The 19,861-nt window shown below is 38.8% G+C and overlaps 1 protein-coding gene across 2 annotated transcripts in view; it reads right to left on the minus strand.

Moving 5' to 3' along the window:
- Positions 1-1,124: 1,124 nt before the first annotated feature.
- The window catches only part of RFTN2 (raftlin family member 2), a 51,560-nt gene continuing 32,823 nt past the window's right edge, over positions 1,125-19,861 (minus strand). Inside the window, exons 7-9 of one of the 2 annotated variants that reach the window (XM_074967852.1) lie at positions 18,773-18,876; positions 8,990-9,068; positions 1,125-3,985 (exon numbers count right to left, since the gene is read on the minus strand). In XM_074967852.1, the coding sequence (XP_074823953.1) occupies positions 3,719-3,985; positions 8,990-9,068; positions 18,773-18,876 (450 nt within the window). In that variant the 3' untranslated portion in view covers positions 1,125-3,718. Of the gene's footprint in view, positions 3,989-8,989; positions 9,069-18,772; positions 18,877-19,861 lie in introns of both variants that reach the window. The other variant, XM_074967853.1, reaches the window with a different exon arrangement.

The following is a 19,861-nucleotide window of genomic DNA, read 5'->3' on the forward strand; positions in this document are numbered from 1 at the left end:
TGGTATATTGTAATGATACATTTGCCTATTTCCTGTGTGTATTTAGCTGCTTCTGCAGATTTGACTGGTATACTCTAAGTATTTATTGTATATTAACTATCTTTTAATGTCATTTGTTTTTCTGGTTACAAAGTCAAACACTCAACATAAATCTGGCATTTCCTAGCTTTTAAGTTTCCCCTTGTGTACTGATTGAAGCAGGGGTCCTGCAGAAAAAACAGCATGTGATAATACAATTAAAGACTTTACCATAACACAACATAACACAAGAATTAGGGGTCACCAAATGAAATTAGTAGGCAGCAGGTTTAAAACAAATAAAAGGAAGTATTTCTTCACACAGCGCACAGTCAACCTGTGGAACTCCTTGCCAGAAGATGTTGTGAAGGCCAAGACCATAACAGGGTTAAAAAAAGAATCACCATAATTAACACGCACCAGGGAGCCAAATGAAGGTTGCACTGGCAGCCCTAAAACTGGCATCTCCTAACCTGCAAGTGCTAGACTTTGCAACCCAAACCATTTTTTAATGTAGCTTTTTTAAAGGAAAAAAGTAAAAACATTTTTATGTACAACTGTAAGAACTTACACCCCCCATTCCTGCATCATTACGATAATTTGAACCCCAAACTTTCACCAATGCAAAACAAACTACCACCTGAGCTACAGGACTAACTACATTAGCTGGCTGCAGAACAAGGCTATTATCCTAGAGGAGGAGTGGAACTATGTGCTGGATCCCTGGAGATGGTTGAGGAGCCTGACTTATGGTATGTTTTCACTACTCGCCGGATTGGCGGGCAGTGATCGATCCAGCGGGGATCAATTTATCATATCTAGTCTAGTCTAGACACGATAAATTGATTCCCAAGTGCTCTCCCGTTGATTCCTGTACTCCACCGCGGAGAGAGGCGCAGGCAGAGTCAACGGGGGCGCAGCAGCAGTTGACTCACCGTGGTGAAGACACCACGGTAAGTCAATCTAAGTATGTCGACTTCAGCTCCATTATTCACATAGCTGAAGTTGCGTAACTTAGATCGATCCCCGCCCTCCCCCCCCCCAGTGTAGGCCAGGGCTTAGATTTCTCTGTCCCCTCCACCTTGGGAGGTGTAGCAAGCTCCCCAGAAATGGGATGAGATGCTGGGTCTGTTTGGCTGAGGGCATGGGGGAAGCCCCATCTAAGCTCTTCCCCCAAACCCCACTGCTATAGCTACTCTGGCAGTTCCCAGTGTACCCAGTTGTGTGCGCTGCTGTGGGATGGACTTGGCTCTTAAAACTTTCAAATTCAGTTATTATTTTGACACGCTGCCAGCGTTTTCCTGAGGAATTAAAGAGCGAGAAGGGAAATGGCAATTTTAAACCATTTATAACTCCATTTATAATGGAATTTCATGGGACAAGTAAAAGGCACATCTCTAATCCAAGCATTTGGCTCTGCCAAATTTAAATACCTAGAGGTGTTACAGTTTCTCAGAACACCCGAACAAACCGGCAAGAATCTTCTATAATAGAAAAAGTGTTAGGCAGCTTAAATGGAGGGGTTGTTACCAGCTCCCATGACAATAACTTTATTATCTGATGTGTGCTATATCTTGGATTTTCTGGAAACAAACAAACAAAACACCTCACGGAATTGATTTGAACTGAAATAGCACTAAACCTTTCCCTGATTCAGTGTTGCTCATTACACAGTAATAACAAACATGTTCTCCCCACCCTGCTGGCCCCTGAGGATCCCAGTATCATTCTGTCTGTACACTGTGAATTCCGCTATCCTACCAGTCTAGGCCAAAAGTCCCTTTGCAGTCTGTTAATGCTGTTCTCTCCGTTGCTGATCTCCATTATGGCAATAGAACACAGTGGCCTTCTTTGAAGTACAAATATTTACTGGAATAAAGGCACTTCAAAGGGGAGGTATATGGGATCATACAAGAGGGGGATTTTACCTAATACATCGTGTGCACAAAGTGGTTAAAGAAAGAGAAGGGTCAGTTAAGTGAGGCCTTCCTTCCATCCAGCTTTAGTAAAAAGACCCTGATTGTCATTTAATTACATTTCCTTAGTACTGTGCCATTCTTATTTTGGCCAAATCTGTTTCCATCAGTTTAATAGGATCAATCACTAATTTCAGTTAAACAAATGCCTTGTGAAGGTGCATGTCACAGCTTGTGCTTATAATGTCCATAACAGTGTTTGAATAGTGCAAGTTTTAGTTGCAATCAATCACCTTTATCATCAGCACAGACATTTTTCTTTAGCTTCCCCCATTCTCAATACTTTTCTCATTTAAAATTTTTGCATTCTCTATTAGGGATCTGGGGCAAAAAATGGGGATTTGGTCCTGCTTTGAGCAGGGGGTTGGACTAGATGACCTCCTGAGGTCCCTTCCAACCCTGATATTCTATGATTCTAATTAAATGGCAACTTTCTATAGGCAGTGACTGAATTACAATATCAGCCTAAAGAGCCCAACATTGATCAGAATAAAGGATGAAAGGATGTTAATTTATCTTTATACTAATGACTTGGTTCCAGAGGTTTTTAATAAACTAAATGGCTGATCAAATTAGGCAGTGACTGAATCAAGTATTATTGCAATACAGCTGCAGAAAATCATTATTAACACCTCTTCCAACACACCTACATCAATGTTAGGGTCTTTTAGTACTCAAGCCTCTTGAGCTACTCTCCTTGAGGATGCTGATCTATAATAGTTTTCATAATTACCTCTGCAAGCAAGACTCTTCCAGCCAGGAACTTTATGAACAGGTGAATACATTTTACACACACTGATATAGGTATTCAGTTGAGACATAACTTTTATATTTTCATATATGAGCCAAGGGGTCAAATTTTGCCTCTCCACATGACTGCCCCCAAAACAGAGCTACATGCACGCAGCATTACTGTGCACCCATAATCTTACTGGTAGCACTCTCTGCATAGCCTTCCAAATGATCTGTTTCTATTAACTGGCAAGGTAATACTTAGTTGTGCTGACTATGCCCTGGGAGTCCTTTGTCTTAGCTTTGGATTGTCCCTGACAGCTCCTTTATTTTAGATAGAACTGAATAAGGGCAGAAAACATCCACCCCACACACTCCCATTGCCCTTGGTTTTAACGGTGTGCACATATGCAAGCTGGAATGTGGCTTTGTGTGTTAGGTACATCCTGCTATAGTACTCTCATTGAGACTGAAAGTGCAGCACTGAAATTTCTAGGTTTAACAGGTTCTGGATTTAGGCAAGGCAAATAAACTGAAAATTGCCATTAAAACTTAAAAGGACAGTCAAGTATTTTATAGTTAACTTTTTAAAATCCTCTAACATTTGTGATACTCTTTTAGAAAAATACCATTTCCCTCTACTTGTGGAAAGCATTGTTTTCCCACTCCACCGTCTCTTAGACCACAAGCCATAACTGATCTGCGAAGTTTTCTTCCCTGTTGTTTATAAGCATCATTGAGAATATCACCAGTGAAGTTAGCAGAGTTCTAGAAATGCAATGTTCCATTAAGAACAGACATAAACCCACGGTATTTTACAGTAGTAGTATTATTTGATAACCGTATAACTCTAGAAAGAAGCAAAAGATATATAAACATGAGTCTGGGAAAACCAAAGGATTATACAAATGCATATAAAGTAATGTTGTAAATTCAGTCTTTACATTTGTTTAATTATTTACAGTTCCCTCCAATACAAGTTACTCACTTGGTCACATACATGTGACCTGAGTGGCTCCATCTTCCTGCTCGAACTGTCCATCATCCAGTTCCCTTAACACACTATCACTGCTATTGAATCCTGAGAAGCTTTCATATGGGGCAGATCCCTCCTTGATCCAACATGGTTTAAAAGGAGACAGATGAAACTCATCAGATGGATGCCCACTTTCTGCAGGGTGAGATGTAGCTGTGTCTAATCCAATACTTCTGCTAGAGACTTTGCCTTTCTCGTCACTTCTGAGCTGCCTTGTGGATTTCTTCTGAAACACAAGAGATGTTTGAGCACTGAGTTAAATAGAACAGGCAAAAAACTGAGTTAGAACCTGGATTTCGGAATGAACAGCTAAAAGGATTAAAAAAGTTCCACACCAAAAAGGTATGAATTTAATTTAAGGAGTAGTTACAGAGGAGATTTATGTGACACCACAGGAATTTTTTGGCTTGTGCCAGAATATAGCTGCCCTACATTACAAACTCCTTTGGAATATAGAAATGAGAAATAAATATAAAGAATAAAACTTAAGAAATAATTTATTCAGTTTGAGAAAGAAGAAAGTAATTGCCTCAGATCAAAAGACAAGCAAAGACACTGTACAGGACCAAGGTTAGAGCGAGCACGCAGGACCCATGTTAACAGAAAGTAGCTGTTATATTATTTATCACTTATATAGCACTTTACAGATTCAGAGCCATTTACAAACATTAACCAACTATTTCTCATTTCACCCCTGTGAATAGGCATAATTATTTCTATTTTGTAGTTGAGAAAACTGAGGCACGGATAGGTTAAATGAGTTGGCCAAGGTCACACAAAGTCAGTGTCAGAGCCAAGATGAGAACACAGGAGTTCCTGACCCCTTGTGCCATTCTCAAACCATTAGACAGAATTAATTCTCTCCTATACAGTTTGAACTGCACCCCTTTTTCCTGCACCCCTTCTGAAACTATTAAAAAATGTCCCTTTTGGCTAAAGGAAAGGGATGTGGAGGTGGTTGATACATGACAGACTGTGAATTAAGATGAAAGGGAAGTAGTGGCCCCTGGAGAAAGAGAAGGGAAATAGGTTTTGTTTGGCTGCCTCAGTGAGGCGGTGGCGAGGCCTGCACGAAAGGAAGGAAGAAAGTAAAATAAAACTTTGTGTATGGGTCAGTGTCAGAGCTTTATCATTCAAGGTTGCTTTTCTGACTTAGCTGCACCACCCTCTGAACCATTTGCTGAGGGAAACAAATGTTATAACTCTGATTAGACAAAAAACATTAAAATAATATGACCCTGTAATCCAAGAGGCCATTGAAATATTACACCTCTTCAGGTAAAGTAAGGAAATCATGGGCCAGACAAAACTCTGCCATCCATCATAAAGCCTGAAGTGGGGGAGAGAGGAAATGGATAGTTCCTAATTTATGCTTTCTTCAGAGTGGGGGAGAGGGGAAGGGAGAGGGGGCCTGTGGAGCCACAGGACAAGTTTGGGGCATTTTCCCCAAAACCGTGCAGATGCTTGCTGCTGAGAAAAGTAAGCTGCATATACCAGCTGCTATCTGGGGTCGGGCTTCCACACCCTTTGCAGTAGAAGGGAGGATAGGGGCTGATATTTACAGTGTTGCCAACTCTCATGACTTTTACTATGAATGCTGTGATATTTGGTGTTTTTCTTAAAGCCCCTGCTGCTAGAATCATGTTATTACCTGGTAATCTCAACTTTCTTAGAAAACAAAAATAAAGTGCATTTCTAGCCCTTATAGTTGCAGAGAAAAGCTTAAAACTTGTGAACCCTAAAGACTCCAATATGAGAAAGCAAATAAAAAGAACCTCAAAATTACTGATTTTAAAATTTCATGATTTTTAAGCCAATCTCATGGTTTCTGGAGCTTGACTCATTATATTTAAATGATGGAATAGGCAATACTAAGGCTGTTTATTTACTTTGTGTCATTCAGCCAGTTTAGACACTGAAGTAACCTAGTCAGTTTCACTTTCTGACTGTCAAGGGCTATATTGTGCTGCAATGTTGAGCTGCAAATGCTTTAGGGGGATGTTTAGACCCAAACAAAAAAACTGTTTCCATCAGAATTTTATTTTTAAACAACAAACAATTCTCTTGTTTTCATGAAGCCTAAAACTTCAAAGAGGTTTCTTGAAAAACTACAGCTTCAACATAATGCAAACTTCACAACAGCCATCAGAAAAAAGACATAGGAATAAAATATAAGTCAAAGTGTAATCCTTAGCACCATGGAGGTCACCTAGGTCTCTCTAAGCAAAAAGAAACATTAATTTGCCAGTGTTTAATACCTCACGTATATCAGATTATAACTAGCCCATGCAAGGATCATCTTAATGAGAATTTATTCATGAAGGGTTTCTAGGGCAGAGATTAAAAATGGAGAATGCTTCAGATCTCAATAACTGAGTTTATACCTGAAATCTATCTGCATAATACACAGCTTGAGAGACAGATTACATTAGTCAGGCAGAATTAGTAAACATATGGATTTCATCCCTTAAATGGAGGTATATAGAGTTAAGAATTGTTTGGTTGCTAATCCATGGTCATTTTGTTGAAATGATTTATCCTTTATGACATTTTGTCTCTTTAGTCAAGTTGAAGATTTAGACAAAAATCAGGTTATAAATGGAAAAAACAGGAAAAGTTTAAAAAATGCTATTCAGCTCCAGATTGAACCACTTACTCATTCCACACTGAAATGACCTCAGTGCATTGAGATTTCCTGCTAGAGAAACAAAACATTCATCAGTGCTAGAAGGAGCATGTGTATTTAGATACTGAGTTCTTTTATGTTTTAAATACACTGGTCCCATATGAGAGTAGGTAGATACACATCAACTATTCCTTATTTATAGACTTCCTGTACATTAATATTTAAGCCAAGGCATTCAGATTACAATGAAATAAAAGAATGGCTACAGCACACCCTCTCCTTATGGTTCTTTAACTCAAAGGATGTAAAGGTCATCTAACTGCTGATCGTCACAAGATTAGGTGATGCAGAGAATTTAAACGGGTGGGTACAAATGTCTCCTGTCTTGAACTTCAAGCACTTTTACAAGATTGATCAGTCACTCAGATGGATTATTTTTAACAAACTATAGTTTACTTGGCTTGTAAACCTCTCACAGTGGGAACCTATCTTAATTGTTCTATAATTGACCATGAGCAGCTATGTTGCTTTATAGGTCATGGTGAAGATAATAATAATTAATAATTAACAGTACTGTGTGTGGTGCATTACAGATATACAGGAAGACAAGGTCCTTGAGAGATTATTTACAATCCAAATTATACATAATACAGAAAAAAAAAACCACAGGGAAAGGAAAAGTTCAGAAAAGTCACATAGTTTGGTTTGTTAACAACTAACACTGATTTGGAACGAACAAGATGGTCTTTTAAAAAATTTAATGAGATAAATTATTAAGAGTTTAATGTCAGGCATGAGAAGAATAAATAACAGGATTTGAAGAGTATAACTGAGGATGTTTTCCGTACTGGAGGAAGGAAACTGTTCCAGACAAAGGGGCAGTGTGAAAAAAGTTGCAAAGCAACAAGCTGGAGACAAAAGACAAAGGGTGCATTAAAACCTGAGGTGCTGGCAAAAACTAAGAGGAGGAATAGGTTGAAGCTTATTGAGATGTAGGCAAGGGCGACAGCATACAGAGTCTTGAAGGCAAGGAGTTCATACTTTGAGTAAAGAGACAAGAAAGCAGTGAAAGGATTAAAAAAATGCAAGTATGTGGATGAAGAGAATGTGACATGATTGGAGATAACAATTTGAGCTGTACATATTTATTTAAGTGGAAAAGGAGGGACAAGAGGCAGGGTGCTTTTGCATCAACAGTTTTAGGTAATGATTTTTAGTTTCATACAGAAGCAAACTAGGATTTGAAATCAGGGAATAAAGAGTGATAGAATGTGCCTTAACTATAGAAAGTTAGATGCAGGTTTCTGGAGGATATTAGCAGTTGTCTCAATAATAGGTTGCATTGTGGTTTTTTAGTTTAGTTTAGTTCTTCCCCTTCTTGACTGGTTTGCATTTTATTTCAATTTTTCTGTAGCAATGCAGTTAGTTAATAAGTGAAGAAGTACATGGATGAAAACAATATCTTGTATATAGCCTAAAAGTTATTATTTAGACTGAAATATTGTTTCCAGAGTTAATCACTTCTCTGGTTGGATATCCTGTAGCTTGTTCCATCAAGAACTTTGGAAAGCCTTTCAGTGCACTGCAACCATACAAATTCTGCTGGTATTCCACATCAAAAAGAAAACTTCATTCTGATCTCAAAACTCATTGAGAAGAATATGCAAGTGACAGCATAATCTTTAGGTGAGCTGTGTGACAGGACATATGTTACCACATGAAAAAAATGTGTTAACAATAAAAGGCCCCAAAGTAGCCCCTGCAGCAGCTGAAGTTCAGCTGCTCCCTGTTCCATTTGGGAAACTCCCTCCTTGTAGCAGCACTATAAAAGGCACACTGAGCATTAAACAGCTGGTGGTAATAATCACATGCTGTCAAGGGCCAGAGTTGCAGGAGCAGTTGCAGATATGGAGTGCAGTAAATTCTGCCATCCACACAGCCCCAGCAGGGAAGGCAGGACAAATCCTGCACTGGCGAGCTCTCCTTGGCCAAATAGCTTTGCAAATCTCTACCATGGACCTTCCCTTTTATTTTCTTTCTGGCTTTCATGTGCAGGTCACACTTTCCCCCTAGCTAGATTTGCCTCTACTTTGAGCTAGCATTCTCAGCCTTGTAAGACGCTGCAGAAATGTTCATCTGTATCCAGCCCCAAATTAGCAACTTCACAGAAAAAACATTATTGTAATAGTTTTGTGTGATATAATAAGACAACTTCCCTTTGTCCATCTGTGTTGACAACTCCATTAGCCTCCCAGAATCTCAGGCTCACCACCTTGGAGTCATATTTGAACCCTCCCTGTCCTTCTCTCCTCACATCCAAGCTGTCACCACATCCTGTACTAATCTCCCACTCCCTCTCTGTTCCTGGTCCATGCCCTGATTATCTCTTGCCTAGACTAGCATAACTCAGACCTCCTCCCAGACCTGAAGAGCTCTGTGTAAACTCAAAAGCTTGTCTCTCTCACCAACAGAGTTGGTCCAATAAAAAAGGTATTAACTCACCTCCCCTTCTTCCTCCTCTCTCTGACTTTAGCCACCAAAAGCTGTCCATATTCAACTATCTCCTTACACTGACTCAGTAAGAACATAATCTTTACTCACCTCTGGGGTCTGGGGGTTTGAATTCCACATAACAGGTCTCTGAAGGAAAACAACTTGCTTTGTGGCCAGATTTCCTTCACTGCAAATTAAAGCAGATAATTTGAGTGTTTTAGAGGGAATAACATTTATTTGTCACTTGCTTTTGATTTATCTAGACTTTCAGGATAACTACATTTTATGACGCACACACAACATATGCTATAGAAGGCGTTGGTAGTATCGCCTATAATTAAGGTTGTCTAACACTTTCTTGTATAGGCCCTGTTTTCAGTTGCTTTTAATTTTGCCAGACTTTAACCATTTGGGCTGAAAATTTCCATTCCAGTGCTTGTGTTGTCCTGAAGTTTTTTGGAAAGTTTTAGATGAAATAATGCAGTCATTTCTGAGGCAGAGATTAGGGAAAATGTTGTCTTGCCCATGTTAAAAAATTCTTACAAACTCCTTTACTGAGAAGCTGTAATGATGCCATAAGTTAGAGCAGGGACCTGAAATTTAGCTGACGGTGGTGGAAAAATGGGGTGTCCTTGTGGCAGGAATGTTCCTTTTATTGCCCCATGAAAATCTAAGATATAAACTTCTGAAAAGTGCAGCTCACACATGCTGAATAGAGATTTGTTAGAGTTTGTCAATATCATTCTCCAAAAATTTTGTCTGCACTTAGCATTCCCCATACTCTCACAGCTCCTATGTATTGACTATAATGAGCATGCTCCTTCTCCACAGAACAACTGAGCATGCTCTATCCCCAGGCTTGGACAGTGGGGAGGAGGACTTTTCCTTCAATTAATCACTGTTCCCGGCCGCTGGGGGCTGTTGTGGCACCAGAACTGACAGTAGAAAGATTCTCTCTCTCTCCATGCTCCTGCTGCTAGTGCCTAGGCAGTGAAGAGGAAGCTACCTGATCTGAAGGAATACAGAGAGGTGAGGAGCAAGTTGGGGGTAGGGATGGATCGATGCAGAGGTGATCGGAGAAAGAGAATAGTGGGTACAGAGGCGAAGGGTCTATAGGTCACTAAACCACACTCCCTCCAAAACCTGGAATTGAATCCAGGATTCTTGAGTCTCCATATTCCTCTGTTGTCAAATAGCTGTTAAACACACTGGCTAAATCTGTCTCTCATCACCCTCTAGTGGCTGAGTCACATAGAGGATAATAGCCTACTATTGCTGCCAGTTTCAGTTAGCTCATGTGGTAGAAGCCTGTATACTCATAGACAATCTTAAATCTGGCATTTCCTAATTTTTTAGTACTTAGCTTTGCAACCTGAACATTCATATAGTTTGTTTTTGTATGCAACACACACATCTATGTAAATGCATTTTGTACGTATGTGATTGTGAACACCTCTAATAAGTTTTCACCTCTGAGAATGATTAACTTTGAATATTAAGACTTTGTTATTTATTCTTTTTTCTCCCCTGTGACATTCCCAAACCAACTATCATCATGGCACTTTAACCTTCCCAAAGATAGCTGGGGAACTTGAATCCTTCTGAAATGATTTTCAGGAGTGCTCACTGGATTAGTAGGCAGGGGCTGCTTTGTGACTGATGTTGACTGAGCAACAATTTTTATTATGCATGAAGGTCTCTATGGGCTTGTCCACATAGTGTGGTGGTGCACATCAGTGCACAATTCTAATGTGCTCCCATGTGTTGTGCACTAAGTGGCCCGTGTAGACCCTGCTGGTGTTCACTAAAAGTTCCCTAGTGTGCATTAATGTAGTACTGTTTGAAATGGGTCTATATTAACACGCACTAGGGAATTTTTAGTGTGTGCCAGCAGGGTCTACACAGGTCAGTTAGTGAGCCACACGTTGGTGTGCATTAGAATTCACACCCCTCTGATGTGCCCTACTGCACCACATAGACAAGCCCTAATGTATTTGCTACTGTGTACTATCAAGTTCTTATGTGGAACAACAACAGCAACAAAAAGTATGAGAAGAATCACCAGCATTTTCTAAGATACATGGTGAGTGCCCAACCTAGAATATCAATAGTTATCGATGCAATTAATTTATACATAACTCAGTATTTTTAAAGATGGCAGCGGATAATGGGATTGACTCTAATCACCTTTTAGCATGACAGTAACTTCCAGCGGTAAGGGGAAAAGAAGGATATTTCTCATTCAGGATAGAGTTCATTTAAAATTGCTTTGATAGAGGAGCTATTTTATGCTTTCAGGAGGAGATGTTAACAAAAATGCTACATTGCCATTTTCAAAGCACTGTTCAGATAAACGTTTGAACTTGAATTTATTTAAAACATCCATCTGAGATTTAATTCCAACAGTATCTTTCTTCATGATGAGCTAGGACATGCCATTATACTATTTTTATATTATTCAGGACTCCTCTGATTGAAAGAAGTCAGACAGTTATACTTATTCTACATTCTTTCTTTGCCCACATATTGTATATACTCCAGGCTGTTGTTTCACTACATGAAGAAATTAATTAGCTCAGATACTTGTAAAAGAAATAAATGCTATGTATTTTCTGTTATTCCATACTCTGATTATTATACACTGGACCAAATAATTGTGTTCTCAGGTACACCGGTGTAAATTTCAGTTACGGTGGAGTACCTCCACTGACTTCAATGAAGATGCTTTGCGTTCACACCAATGGAAGAACTGAGCCTTTCCTATCATTTAAAAAAATTGGACTCAAAAGAGGAAATTCATCCCTTCTCACTGTGTTTCTGCCTTCTCTTTATTCTTTAAAAGAGAAATGATCCTAATCATCAAGGGGTGCACAAATCTCAAAATGTAGCTGAACTCCACAGCCACCTGTGTACTCTGGAACTCAGCTCTTCAGTGATTCACTTACATGGTAGCATGCTAGGGAGAGAGGAGAGTTTGTGATTAAGTACAGTGGGAATCTATGATCAAAGTAGTCGCTGAAATCCAACTGAGCCTGGATTACCTATACCCTGACTGTGGGTTGTGAGGTGAAGAATTTTATCTTTTCTTTTGCATTTACTCGGGCTTTTCATGGGAGAGTACAATTTCACCCACACTAAACGTTATGTGTGTATTTATTTTAACACCCCGGTGATTTTCAGGGCAATTTAACGTGATCTTAAAAGATGTCTGTGAATTCACTACAAAGCTGAGACATCTTTTGTGGTTGACACTTAGGATCTCTCTGTGGCGCAGCAGAGTTTCTTTGATGTGACCTTTGATTTAGCTGGGACAGCCCAATAGTTTCTAGGATTGCCTGCACTATGTAACATTTGAAATTATTTTCTATTTGTTCACATGCTGCCCAGATTGTCTAACTAGTACAATACTGCCCTGTTATCAGCCTGCCAAGATAAGCTGACTTTAACGAATCCTATGGCTCATGATTGTCAAGGGATGCTGAAAGTATGAGACACCGGTTACAGTGTATCTTTGTTCCCCTCACATGTTCCTGAAATGTAAAAAACATATTGACTTTTATTTGTATGCATGCAGTTAAATATAAATGCAGAAGCAAAGAGAGTTGGATGAGTAAATTCCACTTCAGAAATTGTTATATATTAGGAATTATCTACTATAATGTTTAAAGATATTCAAAATGATGAATCCATCTTACTGGAAGTTCCAAGTGTCAGTGTTTCTACTTTAGCACTTTACTGCTATAGTGTTAACATTCACGTTTCAATCTTTTTACTGTTGCTCGTGAAAGTCAATGGGACTTTCTTTCTTTCCTCTTCCTTTCTCTAACAAACTTATAGACAGACACAATTAAAACCAAACACACTCCACTGCACACAATGCATCCGATGAAGTGAGCTGTAGCTCACAAAAGCTTATGCTCTAATAAATTTGTTAGTCTCTAAGGTGCCACAAGTACTTTTCTTTTTACGGATACAGACTAACACGGCTGCTAGTCTGAAACTTCTCCCCCTGGGGAGAGGATCAGAGAACAGACACATGACAGATATTAGTCACGTTGCTTAGTGCAATGCTGGAAAGTGCTCAGATACTAGGGTGAATCATATGGTATACAAAAGAATAGTGGTCCTAAGTCATTTAGGTGCTTTTGAAAATCCCACACTAAATGAATTTATTACTGATGAAAGGTGCCAGATGGACAGCCCTAGTCTGGTGGCCTCTATGAAATCACAAAACAGCTGCAGCATGATCTGTAGGAATGCAAGTTTCCCCACAATGCCCCACTACTGTACATAAACCCTACCCACAATGGGCTGCCTGTATGCTGAGGGGTCAGTTCTGTCTCTGCCCCCTTTGCTGAAACTCTGCAGTGGAACCATGGCAAGGGCACATTGTTTAGGATCTTCCGTTTCCAATGAGTGATGGGGTGGACTTGGTATTTGGCCTTTAAAGCTGTTTCATTCTGTTGGTCTACAGACTCAGTACTGTATTGGTTCATGTTCAGAAGGAAAGTTTTCACAACTATAAGAGCTAGAAACTTAATTTTTAAAAGCAATTAAAGCTTACGTTTTGCAGAAATTGATAAGGCCACAAGATAAGTGCTGGTACCACCATGGAAAGGCCCATTTTGACCCAATCCAGGTCTCTAACAAATGTCCTCAGATTCTCTTTGTGGCTCTGTATCTGCTTATACTTTAATGAATAGAAAACACTGGAAATGGCATATTTTGCTGGTGACTAAAAACTGTTTCTTGGTAGGAACTGGGCAGTAACAGGGCCAATGTGAGAAGTTTGCACTGCTACTTCTGTGGATAAAAGGTGTCAACTGAGCAGCTATTATAAGCTCTAAATCCACAATAAAATAATAATAATAATGGCTCAGACCATTTCCTATGTGGGAAATACCTTCATAGGAAACTTTTACATAGGGGAAGAAGAAAATATATTACTATTTTTGGAATCACCAGATACCAAACGGTAACATAATTATTTTTGCTGTATACAAATCCACTTCTGGATAACATGCAATGAGGCTTCTATGTGTATAAAGAAAATGTGCTGAAATATCTGGGAGGGACACAGTATTTTATCCTTAGCACCTGCCCCCCAATAAAAAAAGGTTGAATATCACTTTAATGACTGATTCTGGACTTTAAGTAAATTTGTCCACTTTTAATAAAGCGAGATAAATGAGCTTCTGTTCCAAACTCACTATTTCCTTTATTTAATGATGAAATCCCTACACTTTTTTTTTTGCGGGGGGGGGAGAGTAAAGGTTCCAGTTGTCTATGCCCAGGTGACTACTACTGGAAGATAAGTGGTAAGGTGGAAGAACAGCATGTACAGCCTTATTTAAAATGGCCACTGCTATATATCGGTGACTGTTTCACATACTCATAGTTTTGCCTTTGCACACTTTTCTTGGATGGGGAAAATAAACAATCTTAACAGACTCTGTGTTGAGGAGTACAGCCCTCTGGAGGGGATGAAACTGTCAGTTTCCCCAGGCTACTAATGCCTCTTGATCTGGGAGTTGCCTAGCTTCATGACCTCCTTGAATTAAGAGGAGAGTCAAATACTACAGACCTCTGGTGTGACCAACCAGTCTGTTTCTCAGGGTCTTCATGCATCTTGGTTGGGATTTGGTCTGAGAGCTTCCTGGCTCTTACTCCCTGTAGTAGGGAGTTAGTAGCTCCTTCCTTTGGAGAGTATGTATGCACTGCAGTTGGGAGCGTGATTCCCAGCCTAGCTAGACAGACACATGCTAGCTGTACTTAAAAATAAATAAATAAAAAATAGCAGTATGGATGTTGTGGCACAGACTAGCCCAGGGAGACATGTGGGCTTGTACTTGGGTATAGGCATGCCCCAAAAGGCCTCCACCCACACACTTCCCTCCTGCTTAAATGCCTGCCTCAAGGATACGAGGTGGGAATCCTCTCTTTCAGGTTGAATGGTTTCCCTAGCATGGGGCAGGGCCTCTGCCTGATTTAGAACTTGTACATCCCATCTTGTATACAGGAATGGAAAAACAAAGAATATTAAGCTTTTAAATGTTTAAACTCTGATCAAGAAAAGGGGAGATGGTGAATGCTGGGTAGGTAACAGGCAAACTAACAATTTTTAAAGTCCAGCCTTATTGAAATGCTGCACACAACAAAACAGCCATGGGCTTAATTCACAACAGAATTGAATGACAGTGGGATGGCCACAGAATTTAAATTAGAAAGAGAAAAATACATAAAATGAGCTATTTCAAGTTTTCCTCTCATTCCCAAGTTCCCTCTTTCTCCTGGCCCCAATGCATTATGAGAACTTAGGTTAAGTAATTAGTGACAATACACTAATTACAGCAATGTCAGTTTTTTTGCACTATATTTGCCTTCCGGTGCTTGTAGACTGTCTGTCCTGCCCATTTTCAGGGACTGCAGTAATCAGTGAGGGGAAATAAAGGTCACTACAAAGTAAAGCTGCTGAAATCTCTGTAGGGGAGATGTTTTTCCTTTTTTTCCCCCCCAGTGTCCTTTTTGGCAGGGTGGTCATGGGAGAGCAGCACAGAGACTATTTTGTTAATCCCACTGGCAATTTGTTTGTCTGTTTATGGTGTGTGGGCAATAAATTTGTCGTCTTAATACACATATGATCATTAAATCAGTCCTTTAAAAAATTATGGAGCTTGTTAAGGTTGCCACCAGCTCTGATACTAAGATACACTATATTCAAGCATGACAAATAGTATGTGGGTGATACCATCATGCAGGATATTTCAAATGTTTAAGATGAAGTTTAGGGACATTTCCTAGGAAAAGAAGGCAAGAAGCTGGGTTGTAAATTCTAATACCAAACTCAGTTTGTTTGTGATCCTGAAAATAATGCTGTGCCATCAGTTTGAGTTAAACAACATTCAGGCTTTCCAACAATCGTGGATTAGTTTGGAGAATTCAGTCTCTCTGCTTTCAACTGGAGAGTCCACTACTACAACAGGGAAAATTCTTCAAAAAATGATGCAGAAGAGATTTAATCCTGGACCCCCAGGACTCTGTTAATTATGTGAATTTAGAGTAAATCTGTATCAGTAACTATCGCAGCATTAGGCATTGTTGGGTAGATTTCCCCGCAAAAGCTTTATCCACCACGAAGAAGAGAGGCAACACATTTCATTCCTAAAATTACTAATAATATTATCCTGAGCATCTGAACTTGGTTATTCTCAAGATCTGGCAAATAACTTCTGAGTGTGAAAAATGTTTTCTTACATTTCAGGTTTTATTTGTAAATTACCTTTTTCTTTAATAAGCAGTCCAGAGAATGCTAATACCCTTTACTTCATATTCTGAATGATTACAAGTCTTAACTCTATTTTTGTTCTTGCCCCTACCAAGGTTCAGTTGACCCCTCAGCTATTGCTATCAGAATAATAGCATCCATCAGTATCTCAAATATTTTAAAAAATCATGTCAGGTATCCATTTCTCCAAGACATTCTCCACTGTACTCCAACAATACAATCATAACAATGCTGATCCTCTGTGGCAAATACTGTACTAATTACTACAAAGTCACTGCTTGCTTTTCAAACGTCATTACACAAACATACAGTGCTGTAGGTTTTAGGTCCTGATGTCCAGCTTCTCTGCTACGTTTTTAAACAGCAAAGAAAACTGTTTTTAAGGAAATATTTCCTTTGTCCTATGTGACCTTACCCTCGAGATGGGGAGTTAGAGGAGAGGGCAGTCTTGCCAGACTCTGCTCATCACTCCCTTTCCCAAATCTGAGACAATAATCCATGAACTGCTGCTGTCATGCCTTTATAGGAGCTTTTATTTTGTAAAGTAGAATATCTATTGCAAAAACAGGAAAATTATTAAAAGTTCCAGAAGTTGAATCTACAACTTCAGTGTATCACAACACACTGATTCAGATCAGAACCACATGACACAGAAAAGAAAGCCTAATCATCACATGATAAATCTGGCTAGAACCCAACCCTGTTTTCCTTAAATGTGAGTCTCTATGCTAACATTAATGGAAGGAGGATTAGCCAGTTTTATTAATGTCAGCTTTGAGACCATCACATCTCTACAAAGAAAAACAAACAATGAACATTAATGATTAATGCAGAGAATAGATTCTGTGTGATAAATTGGGACAAGAGTGAGAGAAAATAGAAAACTTTTAAAGAAGAAATTAAAAATGGAAAGCAGATTTTGCTGTAAACTAGTCTTTGCTTTTAAACAGAGTTTCATTAAGAATTATTTTATACAAGTTAACTTTGTTTAAAGATACGGAGAAATCATTTGCCAGAATTCCTAGTGCTCTACTAAATAACCTCCCAAAGTGCTCCATTTAATGGAGATAAAAATGCTAATTGTGACTGTTCTTAGCAGTGTAGGCTATTAGATACTGTTTCTGAAACCTGTTAATATTCTATCTTGGTTTTGAGGTCAGAGTTCAAAGTCTGGGAAAAGGAACAGCTGTACAGACCTCATAGAATGCTCTTCTGTATTCAGACTTTTAATTTGGATTCTTAGGATAATCTGATGATGGCATAATGTCTATCACACAAATACTAGCTTTTCAGGAATTTCCTCTTTTTTAAAAGATAGCTATATTGAGACCTGGAAATAGCAGTTATCAATATAAATTCTACTCAGACTGACGGGACAACACTTTCTTCTTTATAACAGTTTTATCAATTCACACTGTCCCTTTATACAGGGACTTAAAATGAATCTGATAAGCACTATATAAATGTAAGTGAGTTTCTTCCAAAGGCACTTCACCAGACACCTCTACAACATGCTGCAGCTGAATTGAACAAAAAATGGTTATGTTTTATACAGCAAAGAAAACTGTTTTTAAGGAAATATTTCCTGTGTCCTATGTGACCTAACCCTCGAGATGGGGAGTTAGAGGAGAGGGCAGGCTCGCCAGACTCTGCATATCACTCCCTTTCCCAGATCTGAGACAATAATCCATGAACTGCTGCTGCCATGCCTTTATAGATTTAAAAACCTATGCATTAGAACAGTGGTTCTCAAACTTTTGCACTTTCACATAGCATGCTTCTGAGTGCCCCAGCCCCCTTATAAATTAAAAACACTTTTTATGTATTTAAGAACATTATAAATGCTGGAGGCAAAACGGGATTTGGGTTGGAGGCTGACTGCTCGCGACCCCCCATGTAATAACCTCGCGACCCTCTGAGGGGTCCTGACCCTCAGTTTGAGAACCCCTGCATTATAAAGTGTGTGTGTGAGAGAGACAGTGAGTGAGAAGGAATTACCTGAAGTGACAAAAAAAAAATACACCACTAGTTTGCTATGAAAATAATGATGAAACATGGCACACTCATCAAAGGAGATGAACAGGCTCAATTTTCCTGGATTAGCACACGCCTTAATTTGCTATAAAGAGTATGTACCTGGTTTTATGGTAGTGTTGTTTCTTAAGTGGTTGAAACATGTTTCTATTCTCTCAGGCCCTGACTCAGCAAAACACTGTTGTGCTTAACTTTAACCATACAAGTTATCCCATCCTTATTCATTAAAGTCAAATGGAATAAGTAAAATCTTAAATGCTTTCCTAAATAGGAATGGGATTATTCTCATGCTTAGAATTAAGCACACCCTTAAATTTTTTGCCAAGTTGAGGCCTCGGGGCCTAATCCAAACCCCTTTGAAGTCAATGGCCCTAAATCACAAGGCACTTTTTTAAAATCCACAAAATCTTATCTAAATAAAGCTACTTACATTCTGAGTCTCATTAACATTTTTATATATTCTTCCTTATTGCATATAGATCAGTTATATATACAGATATACACTCCGAGATTTCTATTTCTAATATATTCCAGAATTGCATATTTTATGCTTTAAGCTACTTTCTGGTTACCTGTCATGTCGGATGATCGGTGTAGGCAGTACACATGTAAGAAGCCATCCAAACTCAGCCAGCGTGTGCAGTAAAGGTCCATAATCTGTTTTAATTTCACATCCCTACATTAATAAACCAATATAAAAACAGTAAGTGCACTCTGCAGTTTTACCTTATTTCCATATATAATGTAACAAATTACAATTGACATTATTATTTTATTGAAATAATACCTTGAGGCCAGATTGTAATTGTGTTAGGCACTATACACCTATATAACAAACAGACAGTCCCTGCCTCAAAGAATTCACAATCTTAGTGTCAGACTATAGACAACAGGTGAATAAAACAAAGAGATGGGGGTATTAATTCGGTATATGGGTTTAGGACTAAAGCCCAAATTCTTCAAGATACTTCAGCACGCATCTCGCATGCTTAATGTTAGGTATGTACTTGAGTACTTTGTTGACTTGGGGCCTAACAGAAAATTTCCATTTTAATTATAATAGTAGAATAATAATTTTTAATGACATTGATTTTTTTAACCTGATTTTTGACTTTGCATTCTGAACAAACATGTCACTGAGTTAAGCTCAAAGCTAATGATTTTTGCAGGTAAAAATGTAAAGGAATAATTATTAGAAAACCTATCAGGATCTAGGAAAATATTATTTTAGGATCCTAAGAATCTGAGACCTATGCAGAAAGGAAAACTGAACAAGTCAACTTCTAAATGTGCTAATTACTTAGAAACCTGTTTTACTATACAATTTTTCCACCTTTTTCCAGCAGCGGAGCACAAATGAATGAGACTGGAAAAAATGGCCTTTACCATATAGGCAACACCAAAGACCTCTGGAATACCCAGTTATAAAAACAATTAACTTTTTCCTTCCCATGTGTGGTTTCTCCAGGACTGTGTATCAACAATACTTCTTTGTGTAAGTATGCTGCACACTAACTTTTAGGCCCATTGTGGATCCTGCTGGCAAGCACTAAAAGTTCCTTAGGTTGCATTAATGTAGTACTGTTTGGAGTGGTGCTATTATGCCTTCTTAACAGGGCATCTCATCACAAATAGTTCATTTGGCTCAAGAGTTTTTTCCA

This window comes from Natator depressus, chromosome 11 (genome assembly GCF_965152275.1).
Source record: "Natator depressus isolate rNatDep1 chromosome 11, rNatDep2.hap1, whole genome shotgun sequence".
Taxonomy (NCBI): Eukaryota; Metazoa; Chordata; order Testudines; family Cheloniidae; genus Natator; species Natator depressus.